At 45.4% G+C, this 27,293-nt stretch overlaps 1 protein-coding gene across 2 annotated transcripts in view; it reads left to right on the top strand.

Moving 5' to 3' along the window:
- ACADM (acyl-CoA dehydrogenase medium chain) overlaps positions 1-27,293 on the top strand; it is a 227,167-nt gene that overhangs the window by 84,998 nt on the left and 114,876 nt on the right. For both annotated transcript variants that reach the window (XM_078668541.1, XM_078668536.1), the window contains exon 7: positions 21,851-21,981. In XM_078668541.1, coding sequence (XP_078524667.1) covers positions 21,851-21,981 — 131 coding nt within the window. The remainder of the gene's footprint in view (positions 1-21,850; positions 21,982-27,293) is intronic.

Genomic DNA, 27,293 nt, shown 5'->3' with positions numbered 1-27,293 from the left:
GAAAGAGTTTCTTCACCTCCCAGGTAGTAAAAGAATTTCTAGAAGGGGCAAAGAGAATTGCACCTCCAAACAGAATACCAGCACCAGCATGGAACCTCAAGGTAGTGCTAATTCAATTCATGAAGGCACCATTTGAGCCTATTCACAAAGCTACACTGCTCATACTCACACTAAACACTGCCTTCCTAGTGGCTATTACATCGCTACGAAGGGTGCGTGAATTGCAAGTGCTAACACTACAAGAGCCCTACCTGCAAATACACAATGATAGGATTGTAATGAGAACAGACCCACATTTCATGCCAAAGGTGATGTCACGGTTCCACATCAACCACACAATTCAAATACCAAGTTTTTTCCAAAAACCTACCACAAGCACAGAAAGGGCGCTAAACACACTGGACTCCAGGAGGGCAGTAATGCACTATATAGAAAGGACAACGGAGTGCAGAAATACAAAGCAGTTCTTTGTATCCCTTGCAAACAGTTGCTTGGGATGACTAGTTACCAAAAATACAATTGCACTGTGGATTGCACAAACCATACAACTCTGCCACAAACAAACAGGACAACAGTTATAAGGAGCTGTTCATGCCCACTGAACAAGGAAGAAAGGAGCAACAATTGCGTTTCAAGCAAACACCTATTCAAGACATTTGCCAAGCCGCAACATGGTCTTCAGTGCACAGGTTCACTAAGCACTACTGTGTAGATATTCAAATGAACAAGGAAGCACAAGTGGGACAGAAGGTCTTACAACACACATTCAGTAACCAGAGCTCATGTTCCATCCAGCCACCACAATAACGACAAACCGCTACAAAGTCTATGCACAGCATAGTGAATCCAGAAAGATTCACGCTGCAAAACGTATAGTTTCTTACCTGTCGGTGTAGTTGTGCAGCTTGAAGACTTTCTGGACTCACTAGCGATCCCACCCTCCTCCGCCAGAAAGATGAGACTGGAGGGAGAGGAGGATAACCGTATAAAGACTTTAGAAGGGTTAAAAGAAGAGTAAGACCAGAAAAAATAATCCGAAGATGGCGGCCAAAGGTGGGATCTTCCAGAGGAGTACATCAAATAGTAGTATGTCAACGCCCACCTGGGCCAGGAAATAAAAAAAGAGAAAAATGACTACAAATCCGGACCCAACCACTAGATGGCGGAATAATGCACAGCATAGTGAAGCAAAACTACACCGACAGGTAACCTATACCTTTTCTCTTACAATTTCCGGATGATGAAACAAGCAAGCATGTAGGCTCTGTTTTTTAAAGCGGCAGGAGTTCCAGAATCTGGAACCACCTATTCTCCTTTTTAAACTTGGCTATTGTCGGATAGTTCATATGAGCGTATCTTACAGTTCTTTTGGGGGTGTACTTTTGAATTCCGGCTGTGAGAAAGGCTGGGATTTTTTTCCGCTGTGGGTTTTGAATTCATATAGCCATTTTTTGCAAATAATCCTTTGTTCCACCGAAAGTCAGTGGAGCTTTTTCATCAAAGGGGTAATGTGACAATGTCTGGGTTGTTGGAAGATTAACCGGTCTGCCTGGTTCTGAACTTTTTGAAACATGCGTTTGAGGCTTTTTGGGAGGCCCACATAGAGCAAGTTGGCATAATTCAGGAGAGGACTAGGGCAATTTTAGCTTGAATAAGGTCTTGGAGTTTGAGGAATTTTCCAGATTCTGCGAAGTAGTAGAAAGCAATAAGAAAATACCACTCTTGAGTTGGGGTTAAATAGAGTTCCTCGTCAATGAGGACCCCTAAACCTTTTACTGTTGGAAAAACTCTTTTGATTCAGAAGAGTTGCCAAATAATAGCTGCATGACATCTTCATAATTATAGATTTGGACGTTCATTTTTTTCATGGTGCGGACTAGATGGCATATATGCAGATAGAAGAGATGAAGTGAGAGTAAAGTTCCCTGGGGTACTCGTCAAAGTAAATTAACTTTGAGTGAGCAAAAAAGGCGTCAGGCAGACAGATTCTTATCAATCCTTATAGAAGGAAATGATTCAATTGAGCGATGTGCCCTGCAACCCCACGGCATCGACACGGTCAACCGTGCCGAAGGTTGCCAATAGGATGAAGAGAACCAGCACCTGGGCGTGGCCCCTGTCGGATTCTTCATGCATGTCATCAAGCACAAAGAGGATGACAACTTTGTGTTTTAAATGATCACCCTTGATCCTGAGATTAATTATGTGATGTTAAATCTTGCCACTGCTAACTTAAATGTTTAATAAGAGTTCTTTTGCTGTTTTCTTTAAAACATCACCCCTTGGTCTTTGCCTAAATTATCAAGTAAAATATTGCAATTCAGTGTATTTTAGACTGCCCAAATTTCAATTTACCTGCCTTCAAAAGATTAAAATATTGCAGCATATCTGATCACTAATGTAGACTGCTTAGAGCATATTACCAAGGCTCCCAATCCTAATAAAACTGCACTCGATAACCGTATAGACCCAAAACCTAAATTCAAAGCTTTGACCATTGTCCTTGAAGGGAAATGTGTGTCTCTGGTTAGTCTATTCCCAAAAGTGTACTAATCCACACTTCATTCAGTTTTTGGCAAAAAAGCAGAAGTCGGACGTTTTGACTTGGCAATCAAGCATTTTCCCTTTTATTTGTAAGGTCTTGGAAATCTAAAGAGTTCTGAAAAACTGAAAGCCACTTTGCATTCCAGTAGCAAATAAAAACCTATTGCTAGATTGACATCTATGATTGATTGCTTTCAAGTTAGATTTCACTTATTTCACCAGTGCCAGGAAGTCACATATGGCGATTGAGAGCTATTCAGAATAAATACAAGATAACTAATGATAGAACTAGCTTGTACTCCAAGGTTCAGTGATCCATACCTAATAGAAATAGGTGGTGCGTTGCTTCCTATACCAAAAGTGCCCTTAGGTTATTGCACCAGTTTGTGTAGTGGAATTCTCCAATTCGTTTCCTAGAGTTTCCGTTATTTCTGGCAGAGACTGGGACTGTCTGACTAGCAAATTTGAGTATGATTTTTCTAAATGTCCATTATCTGTTACATCCTTAGGATGACCTTAATAGGTATGCATAATGTGTTTGTGGTCCGATGCAGAATTTGTGAAAGTGTCCTCACTGTCTGTTAACATGTATGCAAGTAAAGCTGCCCCCTTGTATACAAACATTCTTCATTCTCAAATGCTCTTAGCTATCCAGACATTCTAGTGTTTGCTATTCCTTCAATGCATATCTCAAAAGTTCTATGCTCTTACCCAACAACTTGTATTTAATGTTTTTATTGTGTAGTTGATTAAAACCATAATGATTTAAAAGAAAATCAACATGATACAAAATACTTAACAATAAAAATTAGCAAAATTCCATTATTCGGGTAGTCTGTGCAATTTACCTTTTTTCAAGTGTCAAGTGCATAGATCTAACCAAATCTAAAATTAACAATTTCATTCATAAGATAAAACATAATTACATAACCTCTAAAGTTCATAACCAATATAAAATGAGGTCGGCAATAAATACACCCTTTCTACAGTCGTGCGTATCTCTCCAACTTCGAAGTCCTCGATTCCGATCATCGACTAGGGCCTTCAGGCCTACTTGGCTTTGGCATCTGGCTCATGGAAAATACTCCATTCAAAATATGTTGTCAATTTGGGTCGAAGTTTACCCACACCGATCTGCATGAGGTGTGTAACCTCTGCCTTTCACCAGAGCACGAGGCCAGAGACTGAGCAGCTTGTACCTCTTTCCGCTCCAAGAAGACCATTCGGGATCGTCTAGCTCGATAAAAATGTCTCGCTTGTCGACATCCATTCCCGATGACATCTTCCAAGAGGGCGTCGACGTACCTGAACAGGAGTGAGTCCAAGAAATCCTCATCAGCACCTCCAAAGTAGAGGACTCCGATGTCGAAGAACTCACTCCTGTGCAGCGGGTCGTAAGTAAAGACGTTGACGTCGACCCTCACCCTCTGCACACACCATCGAAAAGGCTTCAGTCACACCTTCAGCTTCGGGCCCAGGTGCACACCGAGAGACTGCTTCCAATGCCCTGCCCTCGGGCTCCGCAAAGAAGCCTATTAAGCCTTCAGGCGACTCAGGCTTGAGTCAGTCGGCCACCGGTAAAGAAAACTCAGTCACCAGCACCGAAAAAGAAACCGCCCTCCTCCTCCGTGCCAATTGCTCCCTCCACATCCAAACACTCGGCCCTAAATCTACAAGCACCAACCCATCGACTCCGAAAAAACAATCGGAGCCGAGCAAAAAGCTGCTCCCTAAAAGTTCGGATACACACCCTTCGGAGCCGAAAAAAACCTCGGAACGAAAGAAACAACCGGTTCCACAGACGGCCACAGAGACTGTAAAAATCACGGTTCCAAGCAAAAAGACCCCAAAAATGTTCCAGAGTCGGTGCCAAGTAAGTCTACCGAACCGAAAAAGTCGGAGCCGAAAGATCAGCTTCCATCAGAAGAGCTTTTTACACCAGACCCTCAACAAAGGTTTCTCCACATCAATCACCTAGAGTTACTAGCCATATTCCTAGCGTTGAAGTCATTCCAGAAACACAATCTGAGCAAAGCTGTCCTAGTCAGCACGGACAATACGACAGCAATGTATTATTTACAAAAACAAGACGGGACACACTTCCTGCAACAATCCAAACTAGCACAAAGTATATGGAGATGGGCTATTCCTAAAAACATTTTTATCCTAGCCCAACATGTTTTAGGATTCCAGAACAATATAGCAGATCTGTTAAGCCATCAAACACAACAGACTCATGAGTGGGAACTTCATCCAAAAGTTCTTCGACCATTTTTCCAGTCGTGGGGGCACCCAGAGATAGATCACTTCACCGCACACGAAAACGCCAAATGCACAAGTTTCGCCGCCAGGTATCCACACCCATTGTCCAAAGGCAATGCGATATGGATGAATTGGTCAGGCAGATTTGTGTACGCTTTTCCCTCTCTCCCACTCATTCCACTGGTGGTGCGCAAACTGCAGCAACACTCACTGACTCTAATCCTAGTTCCTCCAACATGGGCCAGACAACTGTGGTACACCACATTACTGTAGTCCCGCACCAAAAACTACACCTTTCTCCACACTTCTTAACGCAGAGCCATGGAGAAATCAGACATCCAGATCCGACACAGCTCAACCTAGCGATCTGGATCCTGAAGTCCTAGAGATTGGTTACCTTTAACCTTCCCCCTGATTGCATGAATGTTATCAGAGAAGCTAGACGTTCCACCACTAGAGCTTGCTATACAGCCAAGTGGAAACTATTTGTTATATACTGCAACAATAAAAACATCAATCCCTTAGATGTGTCAATCCAACACATCATAGGTTACCTGCTACATCTCCAAAGGTCTAATCTAGCATACACATCTATTAGGTTACACCTTGCTGCTATAGCAGCCTACTTGCAAAACAGACAACATTTGCCCTTATTCAGAGTACCTGCCATCAAAGCCTTTATGGAAGCACTCAAAAGAATAATTCCACCCAGAGTACCACCCTCCCCTGTGTGGAACTTAAATATTGTCTCACAAGACTAATGGGTCCTCCATTTGAACCCCTACACAAATGCGAATTGCAGTTTCTCATATGGAAAGTCGCTTTCCTAGTGGCCATTACTTCCCTTAGAAGAGTCATTGTGCTTCAAGCACTTACTATTCAAGAACCATTTTTACAACTCCATCATAACAAAGTGGTTCTCAGAACAAACCCCAAATTCCTTCCTAAAGTAATTTCTCCCTTTCATCTCAACCAGTCTGTAGAGTTGCCAATATTTTTTTTGCAACCACAAACAGTCGCAGAAAGAGCTCTTCATACGCTAGATGTAAAAAGAGCACTCCTTTATTATATTGACAGAACAAAACCTTTTAGCAAAACTCAACTTTTTGTATCCTTCTCACCACATAAAGGCGATCCTATATCAAAAGCTGGAATTGCAAGGTGGATTGTCAAATGTATACACATTTGCTATCAAAAAGCAAAACATACATTATCTATTCCCCCTAAAGCCCACTCTACCAGAAAAATAGGGGCTTCAATGGCTTTCTTAGGGAACATTCCCTTAGTTGACATCTGCAAGCAGCTACATGGTCTACACCACACACAATCACAAACCACTATTGTGTAGATGTGCAAGCAAAGCAACGAGCTAGTGTGGGCCAGGCTGCACTCAAAACATTATTTCAAACAACTGCAACAGATACTGGTGGTCACTGCTAAGGTGGAGTACTGCTATACAATCTATGCACAGTGTGTGATGTGCAGCTCATATGCCTCGAACGAAAGTGCTACTTTCCAGTATGTATTTGTTCTTGGCATGTAGAGCTGCAGATTCACAAACGCCCACCCGCCTCCCCAGCTACCTTTATCTGTTTCAGTATCATCTTATTTAGATACAAAATACATGGACATCTTTTCTGTTTCTCACAAAACTCAATTTCCCTAACTGGTGAAAAAACAATCTGAAGATGGAGCAGATGCCCATGCACACTATGGTCCAAAGGAGGAGTCGCCTATCTTGTGACTTCCAAAGACTTTTCCAGGACAACAACAACAAAGTGCAAACATCCGGGCCCAACACCAGATGGCGATTTATGCACAGTGTGTGAATCTGCAGCTCTACATGCCAAGAACAGATGCATACTGGTAAGTAGAATTTTCCTTTTGTGGCTTCCCAACATCATAAGAATCTTTTAGAGGCTGTGCCAACCCTCGGCACTCAACGGTGAGAAAATCCTGTTCCTAGGAAGTCACTTTAATTTGCTTGTTTTTAGCTGTCTTCCATGCCAGCTATGGGATATCACCATCCCCCCAAGGCAGATGCTTCAATCTTGAGTAACAGAATCGCTTCATTATGTTGACTGGACCATGGGTTGCCTGGTTTTTCATAAATGTTTTTCAAAAGATATTTTATCGAATTCTTGGGAGCCGTCCTGCACTTGATGTAGTATTTTAACATAGATGCCTTACACTCGATTGATTGCTTACCCTAGCTCAAATCTTAATCTGAAGCGTCAGGCATGTCGTGGTTGATGAATAGTTTTTTGTATGCTCTAATGTGAAATAACTCAAAGGTATCATCCAGTGCACAAGGATAAGCGACATGACCGTACTGCAGGGCTGGGGTTAAGGTTGCGTTTACTACTCTTAAGATGAGGGAAGCAGAAGCGCTTCTTAATAAGCAATTCAGTTGTACAATTCCTTGAGTAATGGCTGCTGGCTTGTTAAGGTATTTAACTTGAGCAACAGCAAAACCAGTTTCACTAAACCACACACCCAGATATTTTTAGTGCCTTGCTGTAGTAATGGTCTTGCCTTCCAGTTGCCAACTTCTTCCTTCGGTAATCACCAAATATCAGGACTTTAGTTTAGTTTTGGATTCACCAATAGATGGTTAGCCTTGTAAAATCTACTCAAGGTGACTGAAGCCCTTTGAAAACCCGACTTGGTATGATGCATAACCACGATATTATCAGCGTATTGAATTATTTATCAACTGACTGAGCTTGGGTTAGGAGGAACCAAACTACAGCCGTCCAGTGCTGTCCCTAGATCAATTTGTTTTTACTTTCTGTGTTACCATTGTTGAGCTAGTTTTCTCCCGAACCCTGGTCTCTGTATGTAATGATATGATAGCTCTTAGCAGATTTGATGGTATACCCCAAGCTGCAAGCTTTCTCCAGAGGATAGCCCTGTCCACCATATCTAAAGCTGCGCTGTAGTCTATAAAACAGCACAAGAGTGGTGGTTTATCCCTCTGAAAGGCATGGTACCGGAGGACAGAGAGAGCTTGAATATGGTCTACCGTGAATGCCCCTGCCCTAAATCCTGTTTGAAAGAATGGCAAAATGCACTCCTCAGTCGCTCAGAAGTTTAGATGTTCTAATAAACTTCTGGCATAAACGTTTGCCTCAATTTCAAGTCGGGCAACCAATCTATAATTTGCGTCCAGAGTCCGATCTCCGCTCTTAAATATTGGGCATAAAATGAATCCTCTCCAACCCTCTGATACATCAGCGTTTAAAAAGAATAATTATAGAGAGCTGACTACACTTTTTCCCAACCTATATGCGCCTCCTTAAAAATGCTGGATGGCAGGCTGTTCTGGCCAGGGGCTCCATTGGATTTCAGCTGTTTTAATACTTTTGCCATCTCCCGACTGTTTGTTAATTTGCACTGAACCAAATGGGTCTCTTCCTCTGGCTGTCCCAGCCCAGCTTCCGGATCCTCTTGATGTTGTAGACTTGGTTCAAATGCTACCAATTTCCTTTAGAGGGTAAAATTGATAATCCAATAGAGGCTGGACCGTCTGCCACTACAATCTGCTCCAGGTACAGCTCAACAATATGGCGCGCCAAAGCTGCTTCAGAAACTCCATTTTCCCTCATCGAGTTACTGTCTTTTAATTTATTTATGTTAGCCCTAAATTGGGTTTCGTTCGAATCCTTTAATAACTGGAAGATTGTGGCCCATTCTTTATCATTTCTTTTCTTCTGTTGCTCCCAAACAATATTTTTGTGTAACCATTTTGCTAATTGTACTGCTGCGGCTAAAGTTTTAGATGGATTACACCGGTGAACACGCTGCACTTTACACGGCGTTCTCTTAAAAACAATGATTGCCTTGCAAAAATTACATGCCCTTGCTGGATTGTGCCCTCCCTGTTGAATTTTGGGCCTACCCTACTGTTCTTATAGATGCTTTTGTAGGTTGTCCCTCAGTCTTCCCCACTCTTGTTAGGCACCTTCTAGATGATTTATAGTTAAAATGAACTCCAGTGCTTTTAACCAGGTACAAACTATAGGTTTATATTCAGATAGCCAATTCTTCTATATACCTTCACAGACTCTTCCCCCCTGTTGAGGTACCCACTTTGATGGATTTGTCAGCTGGTCTTAATGCAAGACTCAGCATGCTCCCTAATGGGTTGTGGTCACTTTATGCTCTATTGAGATGTCAAAGTGACCTAATCGAGCGTCCAGACCTGTTGATAAAAAGCTATTATCAATGGTTAATTCATTTTTACAGGTTGGTGGGAAAATCGACTCCTTATTTCTCACCTCCAGTTCCTACTGAGCAGATACTAAGTTGTGGAGTTTCGTAAAATTATAAATTCCATAGTCAACATTTGCATCGGAAACTCCAACAATGTTCTCCTCCAGCCCCCTGATATTAAAATCTCTGGTGATTATAAATTCACAGTGCGGATGATCTAGAAGGAGGCCTTCAACGCTTTCAAGGAAATGATTTACCAACTCTAGTCTTGCTTTCCTAGGAGCATTCAAATAACATCCACAACCAGCACCATTTGTTTTGTGTTGGTTTTCCGAACATATTTAGAAACAGCTTGGGCTGCCAAACAATTGCTGTCCAGAACCATCCCTGTTAGGTTGGCTGTATCCTTGATAAAATTTGATAGACCCCCTGAAGGACGGCCAAAAGGACTTGGGCGAGAAGCAGTAGAAAAAATATCATAGAAACCTGGTAGAGCAGTGGGAGCCTGTGCCCATGTTTCTTGAACACAGAGGATGTCGCCAGTACCCAAATAAAGACACTATCCTTTGCTTCCCATAGGTTTTTGGAGCCATGCCACGTTCCATAAGTTTATTGTGGTTGTCTTGGGCCTCATGGTTTATTAAGGCCCTTCAGTTCAATTTCCAGTTAGGTTGACGTATACTCCCATCAGAACTGAGGCAAAAGGCCAAGTGATCTATATGTGACATTCATCAATCACCCTGCCTCCTGCCCAATGCTTTTTTTTTAACTAAATCTCACCTTTCTCTGATTCCGCGAATATATGATGATCAGTGCTCTTGCCCTCTTTATTTCCTCTGATTTCCAGCATCTGCTTCTGCCTGATGTGCCCTTAAGAATACTTTGAGTTAGCTGACCTATGGGCTGGTTTAGTAAAGCATACATGTACTAAAGGGGGAGTAGATTTCACTAGTTAGATCCCCCAATCTGCAAACATTTCTTTTTCACCCCCACACTGCATCTCTCAAAGTACAACTCCTTCATGAAATTCTCGAGACTTCCCCTGTGGCATTCAAACCTAGAGGATCAAATTGTACCCATAACAAATCCTCTGAGGTAATATGGTTAGGAGCTGGGATATGGGTACACAATCTCAGCACATTCCCTTTATTAAGCGTATCCCGAGGACCCCTGGGGCAGAACCTGGGAATACATACCAATTCCTGGAGCTTGCTGTCAATCACCCATTTATTGCCCAAAGTGAACATCGCTTGACACCACCGGTTGAATTGGTAGGGGATCCTCCTATTCCATTGTTCCCTCTGCTGTATTACAATTGTATAGAAGACCCCTATTCGGGACCCTTTGTAGGTGACTAACCTTGAATGCTGCTTAGATTCACCTGCTCCAGAATCCGGATCCCCGACGTTATTCTTTCCCCCAATGACTTGCTCTCTTTGGGGGGGGGATCCAGATATCCAATCCTAAAGTGCGGGCCTGACTATCCTATACTTGATTCCACCCCCTGAGCGCCTGTGATGGGATCCCCAATTATAGGCTCTTGGCCCACCCGTACTGCTTGTGTGCTTGCATCCTTAACCATTCAGAGTTCTTCTTGCCGCTGCCCAAGATTTTCAGCCCTCCAGTCCACATTAATAATTGCTTTCCCCAAAGGCAATTTGGTAGGCAGATCAACCTGTATATTTATTTCATTATCACCTAACTGGCTAGGTGGTTCCATGTCTTTAGGAACTATTTGCTGATCCTTAACCATCTTTGTCTACTCAAATATTGGGTCTACAGTAGTAGGGTTATTTATTGATAGTTTAGGAATTAGCGTAGTTTTTTTTTTGGGGGGGGGGGGCTTTTTAGTTTCTTTTTTTGCCCTCCTTGAAAGACTTGTCCCTGCGGTGGTCTCTGCAGAACTACAGGTTTGAAATCCCAGGACTTGGTCACTTACAATTAGAGGTTCTCTAAGCATCGAGCTACTTTTTTGATCAGACTTACCCTGTTGAGTAATCCCATCTGTCTCTAATTGAGTAATCCCATCTGTCTCTAACTGTGTGCAAACTGTATTAGATTAGAACCTTAATGATCCATTCCCCTGTCCTCCGTCCCCCGTTCATTGCACGTCAGCTCCTCTGCCATAAAACGTATTTCCAGAGAGGATATATCCGCCCTGGAAATATTATCCTTAATACCTTTCACCAATGCTCTCAATACCCCTGGAAAAGCATTGAGCTTATTAATAATAGGGGAACATGGGCAAAGTTTATCCTAATCCAGTGTACTTAACATAAAATCCAATTGTATTAATTTGCTCCCTATATCTGCCAGGTGTGTTGCAAATGAGTGAGGCAAATCTATCTGAAGTTCCATTTTTGTAGACTACCAAAGAAGTGCCCTGGCCATTGTATCCTGTCAGGCGCTTTCATCCCCCAACATTGAGAACTTGTCAGGGAGCAAATCTGAAACGGGGGAGTAATTACCTACCCTCCGTCCCATCATTGGAGTTTTGCTAAGTGTATCCTCTATTTGCGCTTCCATGGCAGCTAAAAACTGATTCGAAAGATTTCTTTGCTCTTGAGCTATAGCATTTTCACTTCCAATCGTAGCTGCAATAAAAGATGAAGAGTTTGTAGCTGTATTTACCAATACATTCGTTTCTGGAGAGGCTTTCACTTTTATGGCTAAAGGTGAAGCAAAATGACTCCCTGAATCATTACCTTGCAACACTTGGGCAACCACTGAGATTTTATTATTATTTGATTCGTTATCGCCGATCTTAGAAATCAGGGACAGTGAGGTGAGTACTTGGTCCACTTTATCCCCAATGTGAATTAGGCTGGAAGCCGTGGCAGGGTTCGAGGTGTTCTGCTCCACGTGGTGGAAACTTGATATACCCCCTATTGAAACTTCATCTGTCAACTTTAGGCATGATTACGAACGCTGGTTTTATGCCCGCTACCAAAGGTAAATTATGGCTGGTGCTGTGCAAGATAGACTCCAAAGAAGAAGAGGGGCCCAGACTAGTCCAAACCGGGACCAAGGCACTGTTGTCTGAGGACGAATCTAATGGCACACTGGTAGCCCGAAAATAATTCCTAATTGAGCTTTTTGTAGAGCCGGTCACCCGTCCCTCTGCCATTGCAGGACTCGCGCTGCGCCTCACCTTCCCTTTGAGGCAATTTCTAATTCCGGTTTTATTATTTTCATAGTAGGCTGGGGGAGTTTCCATTGCCCCATTTCAAAATGAAACTAATACTTTAATGTACCTTAGTTGTATCACAGTTCTTTTCTGCCATCCAAGTCTGGAGACCCCTGCCTGGGGGTTTGTAAACAAAGTAGCTGGTAAAAGGCGGCTCTCATCGGCTCCGCCTGCAGAGCACTAGTTTATCAAATATAGACTGCCATCCTACCAACAGGAGGAGCACAAACGCTCCACAAGTCTTTCAATCTAAATATTTGATGTTTTAAATAGACTGTTCTAATGTTGCCACAGTTGTAACTTTCACAATCCACCGGTACTACATGTGTACCCTCCAAAATCCTATGGGCTATAATAAACCATATCATTCTTTAAAGTAAATTTTATTTAAAAAGCCCAATAGAAGTAGTACCTGTTTTTCATTTGGAAGAGAGACTGTCGGCCACTTCATGCAAGTACTTTCTGTAGACACTTTTTACCTCCTTTGACAGCTAGCAAATGATGGCTGATGAATATTAGTGGCTCTTATTTTGATAAAACTGTCCATATGACTCGGTTCTTTGTGGTTAAATGTATAATACTCCCAATCTACAGGGATCGAGCGGAGCACACTCCACCCGCAAGCTGCACCCAGCTCTAGCTGCAGGGGCACAAACTGCGGCAGCGAGCTACGGCTACCGCGCTCGTCCCAAAAAGCGGAGTGTAAATGAGGCAGTAAATGAGGCTGCTAAGAGCTGGAGTCCATGGAGACCTACAAGGGCTTATACAACTTGAAATACCTGCCCTTTTTCTTCATCAGTCGGCAGCCAGGGGCCGTTGCCGACGCACTTCACTTTCTGCCTCTAGGTAGTCTCTCCGCTCCTTCCCCGTCCGCCTCCAAGACCTCCTAAACTGCAGCGCACTGCGCTGCACCTCAGCAACTATTGTGAAACCAGAAAGCTTTTTTTTTTATCTTCCAATGTCCCAACGGTTTCACCATCTCATCTGAACTCCTCATGCTCTCTTTCTTCTAACAAGCATTGGAAATGCAATAGGTCTCGCACCATTAGAGTTAGTGCTTTTAGAATTGTTTATGGGGTTTTTTTGTCAATGTTTAGCATTTTTGTTTCCTGTAGCCAATGCTAAAGTATTACAAATAAAAAAAGCCATAAACATTTCTAAAAGCTCTAACTGAAATGGTCTGAGAACTATTGCACTGTGTGAGGGTGAGTGAGGGTGAGTGAGGGTGAGTGAGGGTGAGTGAGGGTGAGTGAGGGTGAGTGAGGGGGAGTGAGGGTGAGTGAGGGTGAGGGGTTGAGGTTGAGGGTGAGGTGTTGAGGGTGAGTGAGGGTGAGGGTGGGGAGGGTGAGGGTGAGTGAGGTGTTGAGGGTGAGTGAGGGTGAGGGTGGGGAGGGTGAGGGTGAGTGAGGTGTTGAGGGTGAGGGTGAGTGAGGGTGAGGGGTTTTGGGTGAGTGAGGGGGAGTAGTTGAGGCTGAGTGAGGGTGAGTGAGAGTGAGGGTGAGTGAGGGGGTGAGGGGTTGAGGGTGAGTGAGTGAGGGTGAGTGAGGGTGAGGGGTTGAGGGTGAGTGAGGGTGAGGGGTTTTGGGTGAGTGAGGGGGAGTAGTTGAGGCTGAGTGAGGGTGAGTGAGAGTGAGGGTGAGTGAGGGGTTGAGGGTGAGTGAGGATGAGTGAGAGTGAGGGTGAGTGAGGGGTTGAGGGTGAGGGGTTGAGGGTGAGTGAGGGTTTGAGGGTGAGGGGTTGAGGGTGAGTGAGGGTGAGGGTGAGGGGTTGAGGGGGAGGGGTCGAGGGGGAGGGGTTGAGGGTGAGTGAGGGTGAATGAGTGAGGGTGAGGGGTTGAGGGTGAGTGAGGGTGAGGGTGAGTGAGGGTGAGTGAGGGTGAGGGGTTGAGGGTGAGTGAGGGTGAGGGTGAGGCTGAGGGGTTGAGGGTGAGTGAGAGTGAGTGTTGTGAGAGAGGGGTGATGAGGCCTGGTTGTTGTGAGAGAGGGGTGATGAGTCCTGGTTGTTTTGAGGTACAGCTGATGAGGCCTGGTTGTTGTGCGCTCTGTGTATTTTCACATGGCGTTCTACATTCTTAATGGAGTGCCTGTAACTGTATATTCCACTCAGTTATCTCCAGTTGCATCTGGAGATCAACCTGGGCGGACGCCTTAGCTGTGCTGCAATAAACCTGCTTGTCTTCTTATCGTGGATTTGGCATCATTGTAATAAAGTCGTTCACTAAAAGAATTACATGAAATTACATTGGGAGATGAGGGTTGGAGGCGAGCTAGTGAGAGAAAGAAGAGGGCCGGCTTTCTGTGTGGAAATGAACACAGAACTGCAGCGGCTCCACTGTGGCGTCTGATAACAAATATTAAACATTATTTATCAGCATTGGGAGCCATTGAGAATGTAACCAGTGATTAGTGCTTATCTACTTCCATCGGATTTCCATTGTCTGCTGCGCAGCGCTCCTAGAGCAATGTTTTGTGCAGCAGGCGCTTAACAACCCCCTTCCCCATGTGTAAATGCACACGCACTATAACTCACTGCAAAGCGTTAAATGTCGCTTCGCCCAACAAATATTCATGACTTGCTGATTGTAGCGAATAAAGCAGATATAAGGCTGGAGACATTGTAGGCGGTGTGAAAAAGCTATGCTGCTTTCTGCCACGCCTATTCCTAATGCTGACATGACATTTTTCGATTACGGCCCCAGGAACGTTTTGGAACTTTGTTTCCTGTGACCGCAAAAACGCAACAGGCTGTTGAACAGCGGCCACCACTGACAGCTTCTGAATGACAGCAAAGTAAATAAAGAGATGGGCGAGCCGCGCAGAACAAAAGAAAGGCATGCTACCGCCATTATTAAAGATGAATAAAGGCACGCGCCGCCATTGTTAATGATGAAGCTACCCAACAAAAAAAAAATGCAGTAAAACTTTCATTGAATAATTAAAATGTATCAACACATAAAAATGATCATCACTCCCCTAATTGTGCTACTAGATTGCATTAACCAGTTTCGCTGTCGGTGCCCCTCAGCTGAGATTTCAGGGAGAGTGTGTACCCACTGAAAGAACCTCCAGTAACCTCTTTCTTGTTCGTTCTCTGAGGTTCACGGCACAGGAGGACGTTAGTTACGAAGAAGCTGTGGCATGCAGTTACTGTGATTGGAACCTCTGTGCGGAGGAGCATGCGTGGGCTGCTAAAGGGGGCTGGTGGTGTGAAGGTGGCTTAATAGTCTGAAGCAGTAAGGTTAGGAACACGGATGTAAAGGGTACAGCTACAGGAACGTGAAAGCCAGCAGCATGCTTGCCTGAGCCAGAGAAACACTCACAAAGGGAGGAGAGCAAGCATCTGTATACATTAAAGTAAGGCACCCATGAATTGGGTGCCGCTCTAAGCCAGGGAAACGCTCATTCAAATAAACAAGCGAAAGGATCGGAGACACGGCGGGTAAAATAAACAAAAAAAAAAACGAAGCCGGAGGGAAGAGAGGGGCGGGGGGAGGAGAAATGCGACACGGTGGGAAGGGGAGGGGGCGGAGCGGGTCAAATCAACAAACAAGCCGAAGGGAAGAGAGGGGAGGGGGGAGGAGAAATGCGACACGGTAAACAAAGACGGACATGCACGCGCCCGTGACTTTTAAGGTCAATGCGCATGCGCATAAGCTTAATGCGCATGCGCATTGACCTTAAAAGTCACGGGCACTGCAAGGAATCGCCACGATTCCTTGCAGTGTGGATAAAGAGTGGATAACTCGCAATACTCTCGCCTTGCTCGATGCGCATGCGCATCGACAGGCGAGACCTAAAAACTCACCATCTTCCCCAACACTCCTTACTTGCTAATCAAGCGTTCTGTAATCCAATACTAAACCAAGCCAACTGATGAAATTAACCCCATCATTAATAACCCATCACATTACGCCCTTTCTCTGATTTGTAGCCAAAGTTTCCTTTTGGTACTTCCAGCATCTGAAAGGGACACGTTAGTGATAGATTCCTTACCCTAGAATATCCCCAGGCGTCAGACTGGATCCGGAAAGTTTTGCTTAGCAGTACCCCGGCGCGTCAGTAGGTGGTGTCCAGCGGCACCGCGTCCGTCACTGGCGTCGTCGGTGCAGAGATGACGTTACAGAAAGTACTTAGGATCCACCCATGCGTGCTGACATCAGTTCTTTCTTTTTCCGCGGCAGCAAGCGCAGATCCAGATTGAGCAAGTACCTTAGTTTTTTTTTTACTACTACTTTGAGACTTGTGTGTCCCCTGTTTTTCTCCTGGTGCACGTAGGCATGCCTGGCTTTAAGTCCTGTGGGGCCTGCCGCTGTCATATGTCGGTGGCGGACCCTCACGATGTTTGCCTCTACTGCCCGGAGACTGATCACGACTCCCGGGACTGTCGAGCCATGGCCCGAAGGCCTTGCGAGAGCGGCGCCGGAAATTGCTGAAGGTTCTGCATTCCTCCCACCGCCGTTCCGGGTCTAGGGGCCGTTCCTGGGACCGGAGCCGTTGCTCCTCGAGCTTCAAGTCTTTGCCCTCGGATTCTGGTAAGTGATGTCATAAAAAGAAGTCGAAGAAGCTTGTTCGCTCCCCGATGTCGCTCCTCAGAGGGGGACAGGGGCTCTGCCCCTGCGGCTCCTCTGGAGCCTGGTAGTCCCACGGTCTACCCGCCCTACCCGTGTCCGTCAGCGACTCCCGAACAGGTGCAAGAGTTTTTTGCTACCATGGACTGCCTTTTCAGGCCTCGAGCTCCCGCCGGTGCGCCTTCGGGCACCGCAGTCCCGTGTCCAGATCCTGTTGGCCCGGCGGCTCCGCCAGCGGCTCCAGCGCCACAGGATCCTATGCCGTTGGCTCTGGCGTGTTCCTGGGCAGGAAGTAGGGAGTGGTTGTTATTCCCACTACTTTCTGGTCCTCAAGAAGGACAAGGGAGGCCTGCGCCCCATCCTGGACCTCTGGTACGTAAATCGCTTCCTCCGGAAGGAGAAGTTCAAAAAGCTGACTCTGGCTCAGGTCTTTGCTGCCCTAGACCCCGGAGACTGGATGGTAGCGTTGGACTTACAGGACGCTTATTTTCACATCCCTGTCCTGCCGGCCCACCAGTGTTACCTGCGGTTCATGGTGGGCCTGGAGCATTTTCAGTTTTCCGTGTTCCCCTTCGGCCTTACCAGCACCCTTCGGGTGTTCACGAAAGTGATGGAGGTGGTCGCAGCTCATCTGCGCAGGTCTGGGGTGTCAGTCTTCCCCTACCTCGCCGACTGGTTGTTGAAGGCAGGTTCGCCCCAAACGGTCGTTAGCCACCTTCAGACTACGGCCGACCTCCTGTATCTGCTGGGGTTTTCCATCAATGTGCCGAAGTCGCACCTGAGTCCCTCTCAGAAGCTCCCCTTCAGCGGAGTGGTTCTGGATTCAACGCGGTTTCGGGTTTATCCTCCCGAGCAGCGAGTCCGGGATATTACGGCTATGATTCCGATCTTTCAGCCTCTATCCCGGGTTTCAGTCAGGATGACCCTCCGGCTCCTGGGCCTGATGGCCTCCTGCATCCTGCTAGTGCAACATGCCAGATGGCATATGCGGGCTCTGCAGTGGGATTTGAAGTTCCACTGGGCACAGCATCAGGGCAACCTGTCCGATCATGTCCAGATCTCGGGCTGCATGCTCAACAATTGCAGTGGTGGCTCACTAATCGAGATTGGGTCAGTGGCAGATCCCTCTCCCTTCCCCAACCGGAGCACACAGTGGTGACGGACGCGTCCCTCCTGGGATGGGGAGGCCACTTGGGAGAGGCGGAGATCAGAGGCCTCTGGTCTCTGGCGGAGTCACTGCTCCATATCAACCTTTTGGAGCCGCGGGTGATCTGACTTTCACTGAAGGCATTCCTTCCCTCTGTCCAGGGATGCGTGGTGCAGATGTTCACGGACAACAGTGCAGTGGGGAGAGCCTTGGTTAGATCTATTCGCCACCGAAGAGAATGCGCAATGTCATCAGTTTTGTGCGTTGGAAATTCCAAGGCGGCACTCGCTCTGCAACGCTTTTCGCCGTGAGTGGAGTTGCGGTCTGTTGTACGCCTTTCTTCATATACCACTTCTGCCCAGAATGCTGAAGAAGATCAGGAGCGTCCCGACCCAAGTCATCCTTGTGGCTCCAGATTGGGCACAAAGATACTGGTATCCTAGGCATGGCGGTCGATCCCCCAATCCGTCTGCCTCTTCGGGAGGATCTTTCGCACGCAGCAGCAGGAGACTGTCCTTCACCCGAACCTGTCCAGCCTCCACCTCCATGCGTGGAGATTGAGCGGCAACAGTTCACAGCTTTCAACTTTTCTCCCAAAGTCTGTGATGTTATTTTGGCAGCCAGGGGTTCCTCCACTAAAACAGTATACTCCTGCAGGTGGAACAAATTTGTGGTATGGTGCACGGCAAAGGCTGTGGATCCCCTCTGTGCCCCTCTTTCTGAGGTCCTTCTGTTCCTTCGATCTTTGGCCCAGCAGGGCTTTGCTCTGGGCACTATCAAAAGTTATCTTTCGGCCATCTCTGCCTTTCTACGGCTTCCAGATCAGCCTTCTCTTTTTAAGTCCCCGGTTGTCAACCGTTTCCTCAAAGGCAATACGCATACGTTTCCACCCTTGCCTTTCATAATGCCTCAGTGGGACTTGAATCTTGTCTTGACCTTTCTGATGTTCGCTCCCTTTGAGCTCCTTCATAACTGTCCCTTACGTCTTCTCACTCTCAAGACGGCCTTCCTCTGCCGGAAGGGTGAGTGAGCTCCAGGCTCTCTCTTCTAAACCTCCTTTCCTTTCTGTTCACCCGGACAAGGTGGTTCTGAGGACCCGTCCTTATTTCTTGCCAAAGGTTATCACGCCTTTCCACATCGGGCAGGCCATCACTTTGCCCACCTTCTTTCTGCCTCAGCATCCCTCTAGGGAGGAGAGGCTCCACTGTCTGGACACAAAACGGGCGCTCGCTTCTATTTGCAGCGTACACAACAGTTCCAGGAGGATGACTAGCTCTTTGTTGGATATGTGGGCGCCAAAAAAGGTCGGGCCGTGCACAAGCGGACAATCTACCGGTGGGTCGTTCTGTGTATCAAAGCATGGTACTCCGTGGCTAAGAAAGAGCCTCCTCTGGGGCTGCGTGCCCATTCCACCAGGGCAACGGCAGCTACTACTGCCTTGGGACACAGCTTTCTCTTGCAGGACATTTGTCAGGCAACTACGTGGGCCTCGCTGCACACGTTTACCAAGCACTACTGCTTGACAGTCCGGTCGGGAGAGATGGCTTCTTTGGCCGTTCTGTGCTCCCTGACTTTCTGGTGTAATCATGTTCGCAGACCCTCCACCGGGGTTGGTATTGCTGTGGTATTTATTCTAAGGTAAGGAATCGATCACTAACGTGTCTCTTTCAGATGTACAAGTTACTACTTGTGTAACGATATATCTGTAAGAGACATCAGTTAATGATAGCTTCTTTACCGCCCCACCCATCCTCCCCGTTCTGCAAACTGATTACTAGGGTTAAGGTCATCCCTTTCAGGGCCCTAGTTTTCAACACCAATGGTCAGTATCTTGCATGGCTCTGCGTTCCTGTCGCGGAAAGTCGTGTACAGAACTGACGTCAGCGCGCATGGGTAGTACCTAAGTACTCTCCGTGACGTTTTTTCTTGGCGCTGACGATGCCAGTGACGGGCGCGGAGCCGCAGGACGCCACCTACTGACGCGCAGGGGTACTGATAAGCAAAACAGGGGTACTGATGAGCAAAACCTTCCGTATCCAGTCTGACGCCTGGGGAAATTCTAAGGTAAGGAATCTATCACTAACTAATGTCTCTTACAGATATATTGTTACAAGTAGTAACTAATGTCTCTTACAGATATATTGTTACAAGTAGTAACTTGTGCTTCAATGCTGCCATAGAAGTGTCCCTCCTTGAAAAGCAGTAGACGAAAGCATCTACTCTTTCCAGCTACTGTCTTGTATGTCTCCCCCTCCATTGTCCTTCAATCCTACAGAAATGCAGCCTTCAACATGCTTGCCTCTACTCCCAGGTTGGTCAATTTAGCAAACCATGTGTGGAAGGCCAAAGACTACCAACAATCAACAAAACAGAATAGACTTATGGAAACATCAAGTTTTTCTATCAAAGGTACTAATTTGATTTTATTATGCTGTTCACCAGTATGTATTCTGTGGTAGAAGGCACATTATTACAGTGTAACAGTATTTAAATATGGAATATTTTTCTGCTTTAAATCACGAGCTCAGAAATGATAGACATGCACTACGGGTAAGCACTTTCTTTGAAAACCAGATAGTCCTTTTTTCAATTCAAAATATTTTCTACTTGTGCCCACATGTAGTGGGGAACGCCGTGTGTGAAAGTGAGAGAATGCTGCTCTTTGTCCAGTGACCGCAACTCTGAAGACAGAGGAGAGTCTGGGAGTGCATTTATAAGCAAGATAACTCTACAGGTGGGGGGCTGGTGAAGAATGACTTCTCCTGACGTGCACTCGTGTTTTTTTTTTTTTTTAAACCTATATATGATCTTAATGATGGACGTTTTATTTTAAGTACAAGTTTATCTATGATATCAATGAAATTAAAGTGGGTTGGAAAGCTTGATCTCCAATATTAATGGTTACTATCTACAGCTGATACATTAATGATTCTTTGTGTTTTTTCATGGTTGACAATAAAAATGTATTAACATAAAAATAGATGCTATGTTTTGGTAAGCATACATCACACTTCCAGGTCATGTAGATGAATGGTGTAGGTTTATTAAAAAAATAGTTTACAGTTTATCAAGTTGAAGGTCCTAGCATGACCACCATCCTTTCAGATTAGTCCACTCACTTTAGCCGCCAGCCCAGGTATTCAGCGACAGGCCAATATTCTGTGACCTTGCCTGCTGAGAAGAGCAGGGAAATCCTGCAAGAGACAACCCGTTATAGCAATAACTTCCAATGTTAACCATAAAATGGACTAGACAAAGTCTTAAAAAGCAGTTACATTGTAGGATAACGAGGTCAGGCTTCTTTTTTCGAGTTGTAGAGAGGTAATTTGTTCTGAGATAAAGAATGATATATTTATTAGTGGGGAAACAGAGGTATTTAGTGGGCATACAGTAAGACCCGTACCTGTTCTATTTATCCAGATGATGTGTTGCAGTGGGCATTAATTGACATCAGAGAAAGTGAAAGAGTTGCCAAGCAAAAAAAAGAAGAGTTAAGATTCAGATTGGCAAAGGAGATTGCTTAAACTCCCTCACACCCTTATCTACTATGCTTAACACCGCTTTCATCATCTTTCATATATGTGAATTGAACTTGAAGATTGGTTAAAAATTGACAATCCGGGGCTCTCAACTTCTGTGACTACTCTTGAGAAATTTGAATATGCCTCAGGTTGCAGTAAGAATAGATTGAGGATGTTCATTCTGAGACTGCGCCATAGCTGCAGATGTAATAACTAATGTCATGTTAATTAGGATTATTTTCCATTATCACAAGATAATTGTGTTTACATAAACCTTGCATATTTTTTTTAAATAGTTTTTTTTAAATCAAATGGTTATATTGAAAACTAAAATAGTTTTTCCGTTAACCATGTTATTACGATTAATCCTATTAACCTGGTTTGTATTGTGTTTTTTCTTCTTCAAGGCATACTGTGTCACAGAGCCTGGGGCAGGATCTGATGTCGCTGGCTTAAAAACAAGAGCAGAGAAGAAGGGAGATGAATATATCATTAATGGACAAAAAATGTGGATCACCAATGGTGGCAAAGCTAACTGGTACTAATTTGCATAAAAATATAATAGTTCATCACCGTCACACAGCAATGAATGCAATCAGTATGCATTTAACTAGAAGAGGAGGGTTCTAACAGAAAGACCTTTTGGTTTCTCATATGGAGGAAGGCTAGACCTATATAATATACAAATTTTAAAGCACTCTTTTTCAAAGTTGCCTCTACTTTGTCGTACAAACTAAAATGTTTGGTTGACGGGTTTGAGTTTTGTTTGATAAGGATTACTGCAACATTTAGAAGCTGTGAAGTGTGTGCAGCTGTCAGCCACAGTATTGTTTATTTACTTGAGGAGGGCCTTAGTATAATGTTCTTAAAAGCTTCTGGATAGTTCTTATGTTATTCGGTCTAGCTTAACATGGATTCATAGTTGGCCATTAGTGTGTGTTATTTTGAAGTGTGGTAATTTGGTATTGCAAAACCAGCTGCATAATAGTATACTAGTAATTGCATGGATTCGGCCATCATGTGAAGCAGCACCACTTTCAAATTAAAAAGGCAGCATTGGATGAGCACGTACAATCCAAATTGTGCTTTCAATGGTGCATGTTGGATTCTGTACTGAAACACAGTGCTTGATTTGGAACTGATTAATTGACTACTCTTCCATTTGAGTAGGGTATAGGTTAGTAGGTCTTCACTCTGTACGTAGCCTAATGCCCCAGTTATGATGTTTAGGAGGCTTTCAGAGATCTGCAATAGGAAAAATCTACACCATTTCATACAGACAACAGCAGAGTGAAAGTAGTGAGTTAAATTTATGGTTTTCTAACATAGACCTACTTCAGCCAGAAATGTTTAATTTAAGACATTTTGAATATTAGTCCCCACCGATTCAGTTCTTGTTTCAGACACAAACTTGCTCATCTGCACTAAGTCAAGGCTTATCTCTGGTGAATCTTCAGACCAAGCCTGTTGAATTGTAGTAGGCAAATCCTCCTGAAAGGCATGGAACTTGCCAGCGAGCTGCAGAAAGTTTCCAAGCCACAAACAAATAAAGGCCTGAGTGAGCTTGGCGGTGGAAATAAGGGAGAATTATTAGAGGAACTAAAGAAAGTTCCAGTATGATTGTGAACCCTATTTCTACTCTCCAGGGAGCAGTTGTCAAAATTACATCAACTTCCTCGAGTCTGGAGAGGAGGTCGGAAAACAATTCTGACCTACTCTCCAGTCCTGCATGGAAGCATCCATTGCTAGTGGATCTAGTTTCCTACTGAACAATTTAGGGAGATTTGTATTAACAACGTGAGGCAATGTTTTGAATGTGGTTTTCACCAATATGCCACACCCAATCAGTGCACTCCCACCTGGGAGGCAAATATACCACTGCACCTTTGAATAATATACACTTTTGAGCATGTCTTACCACCCCTGGCACAGCAAGACTTCAACACAAAACAAACAGCACCTTTTGAAATTGAGTTTTATTTAACAAAATCCAAAGACTATCACTTTTAGACTAAGGCTTGGGGTTTATTACATAATACTCTCTAAACAAAGGCTGTCTCAGATACCAAATGCATTAGATTCAAATATATGTAGCAAACGTATAATCTAAAGGCATAAATCAATAACTGAGCAAACTAAAATACTGAACTGATATAAGATAAGATACACTTGACGTCCTGCAAGAGATCAGAAAGATATATGTATATGTGTATATATATGTATATGTATATGTATGTGTATATATATATATATATATATATATATATATATATATATATATATATATATATATATATATATATATAATATAAACAGTAGAGGATCACTCTGGGTGTGCACCTCCCACACCACAAACAAAACACCTCAAATGATCACAGCCACTGGCTCACATCACAATGGCAATAACCACAAAACAAAATACATTACCTGATGCATACACTGCCCACTTCTGGCCGGCGGAAGTCTTCACACAGCCGGGGATCAGAGCTCAGCAATCAGGGTTCAATCCGAGATAGACACGTCTGCCCTCACTCGGAATCCACCAAACTTCCACCAGACCAGTGGAGGCTCCCCCTTTTAATACAAATCCAAACATAACGAAGCTTCTAGCAAGCCTCGCCCCCTTGCTCTCATGAGAGCACGTACCAGTCTGCTCCAAGTCCACGGCATCGGTTGATCAGGCCTTTACTATGCCTTCGAGATGGACCAAGTACATTCCTCTGATAAGAACCGGATTTATCCAGTCAGAAAAGTGTGAAAAAGAGGAGGAAAGCAAAACATGCCCTCTTTAGCTCTGCAGCTTCGTGCAGGCACAGAAAATGACTTCAGTCATGAAAATGGAGTTAGTTAAGCTATGCACACAGAAAGGCCCAAAGCAAGATGGAATTGAAAAGTAGGATGACATGAGAGCATGTCAAAGGCAATAGTCCATAGAGCAAGGTAAAGTCAGAAAACAGAATGGTCAAAGCCAATAGTAAGAACTCATAATTTTGCAGCGTGAATCTTTCTGGATTCACTATGCTGTGCATTATTCCGCGGTCTAGTGGTTGGATCCGGAATCGTAGTCCTTTCTTTCGTTTAATTTTTTTTCGTCACCCAGTTGGGCGTTGACTTCCCACATTTTGGTGTACTTCCTGTGATGTTGGCACGCTACCTGCGGAAGCTCCCACCTTGGGCGCCATCTTCAGATTCTTTTTTCCGCCGTTGGGTCTGGATCGTTCCCGAGGGGCTGCAGAGTTTTGGAGGAAAGAAGACGCAGAAAAGTTGATTTTTGCACGGAAAAGACTGAGAAAACAACGAGGAAAAACACCATCGAGCCGGGACGATAAAGGAGAAGGAGAACTTCGACGTCCAACGGTGAATGCCCACACAGGGGGCCCCCTGAAGCGCAAGAAATGGACAAGACACCCTTTAAATTCTGCCGTAACTGCCACCACAAATACGTGCAGAAGGACCAGCACCCGGTTTGTAACCTCTGCCTACCGGTCGACCACGAGAGCAAGGACTGCAACGCCTCCTCCGCCTTCACACCGTAGACTCTCCGGGTTAGAGAGCAACAAAGAAGGGCCAATTACAACATGCAAGGCAAGGGACAACCACCGTCCCTTCGAGACCTGGGCTCTCGAGCGATGAGGAGGACCACTTTGCCGGAGAAGACGACGACTACACGGTTGTAGAGACGATAAGAAGACTTCTAAAGAGGTAGGAGAGTCGACGACCCCTAAGCCCCCAACAGACCCTCGAAAGTCTGAGTCTTAAGTCTTCGAAGGACGCACTGGCGCCGAAAATCTCGATGGCCGCAGCTGCATCAAGGGACAAACAGCCCAGCGGATCCTTCGAAAAGGACTCCCAGGCGGCGAAGACCGGGGAAAAGCCAAGGTCATCGAAGCACGTCCCCGAAAAGGAACGTTCGACTTCGGAAGAAAAGGACCCAAAGGTCGCTTAGGCGTCGACGTATACGTCGAAGAGATCAGCCAAACCGCTCGACGCCGAACAGGCCGCCGAAATAGAGAGGAAAAAGACGGCTCGAGGTCGAAATGGATAACATCCTACAAAGAAAGAAGGAGTTCGACGAAAAGTGGAAGGGGTTCGTGATTCCGTCGAAGCCAAAGACGGTGATCGTCGAAGTAGAAGAGGAGGAGGACTTCAAGGCCGAAGAGCCCCCGAAAAGTCCTGAGACCCAGGACCATCCAGAGGAAGAAGCCTTCTACTATGAGGAGGAGGGCGACGACGATCAGCGGACGATCCTCAGCTCAACATCCTCGGGGACACGGGACCTGGAGTGGCAGGTCCTCGACACCGATAGCCCTGAAGAGGCCGTGGACACGTACCCTTCGCGGCCTTCGCCACCAGATGACATGGGGGGCCTACAATATGGTCATCAAGAACGCGGCAACAGCTTTTGGAGTCAAGCTAGATGAGGAAAAACCAAAAGCAGACTTCCTCTAGGAGACCCTGCTCCCCACACAAACTAGGAGCCCGTACCTCCTCATGCTTGAGAGCGTCATGGCCCAGGGGAAAGAGGCGTTAAAGGAACCGGCAACATGCAAGTCAGTGACGCCGAGGACGGAGAAGAAGTATAAACACTCCTCTAAGGATCCTCCCTACATCCGAGGATCAGTTACGGTGGACTCCTTTATTGCAGCAACCGCCAGGAAAAGGGCAAATGTGCCAACAACATCAGGGCCACCACCAGACAAGGAAAAAAGGAGGATGGACCTAACGGGGAGGAAGATGGAAAGAAATGCAGCCATGCACTGGCGCATGGCAAACTCTAACGCCCTGCTGAACAGGCACCAGTACCAAATTCTGCACGAGATCGGACAGCTGCTCAAGCACCTCCCCGAGGGGGCCAGCAACCCACCTCTAAGTGACTCCGTCACGCAATACGTGCCCACCCACAAAACTCCTCCCAGGGTGGAGCACAACAAGACCAACACAGGGTTACAGGGCCAGAACATCAACGAACCTGTAACACCAGTAGAGGCCGGCTAAGTCATTTCTTCCGGGAGTGAAAGAAGATAACCACAGACAAATGGATACTCAACATCATACAGTTCTGATACTGCATAGAACTGGAAAAGACACCGCCAAACAGGAAACCAAAAGGAAGGGCGCTGTCAGGAAAAGAGCTAGAGCTACTTCAAAAGGAAGCGAAGGAACTCCTCCAAAAGGAGGCCATTGAACCAGTTCCATACAGAGAAAGGAACAAGGGAGTGTACTCAACCTACTTCCTGGTGTGGTAAATAAATAAATAATACCTCTCTTTTTGAATGCATAAATGATTAACAGATAGCTCAATAAATAAGAGTCAAGATTCGAGGTAGTAGGAGTTTTGCAGGTTTAATACAGCATAAAGGACAGGAACAGGACAACCTGCACGGGAACAGAATGGTAAGCCCTGGCAGCGCTGCCAGGATCTGGACAAGAAGGCTAGGAAGGATAACTTTTTAATAACAGTACATGAGCATATATACATAGCGCAAGCACATAGCATTACATTGCAATAGGCGTAGCAGTGGGTGGAGCAATAGGCGTGACGCGTAGCAGTCGCGAAAGATAAGGGTGAAAAGAGGTGTAACAGGGCGTATACATAGACATGTGATGCAAACGTAACAGAATATGTCATGAATGGGGCGGAAACCATGGAGGGGGCTACCTGAGGAGCCGGGACCTCTAACCTGATGGTGCGCGCAAACTGGCAATGACGTATCACTAGGAGAAGCTGGGGGCTATGAACTCTGTGCTAGGAGCAGAGACTGAAGTCTGGAGAGTCAGGGCGACATGTACCTAAACCCTATCTAGTATCTGATGTTTAGGGAACATGTTGATATAAACTAGAAGTCAGGA

Source organism: Lissotriton helveticus, chromosome 1_2 (assembly GCF_964261635.1).
Source record: "Lissotriton helveticus chromosome 1_2, aLisHel1.1, whole genome shotgun sequence".
NCBI lineage: Eukaryota > Metazoa > Chordata > Amphibia > Caudata > Salamandridae > Lissotriton > Lissotriton helveticus.
Note: the sequence above shows the minus strand (reverse complement) of the source record. Positions and strands in the feature narration are given on the sequence as shown.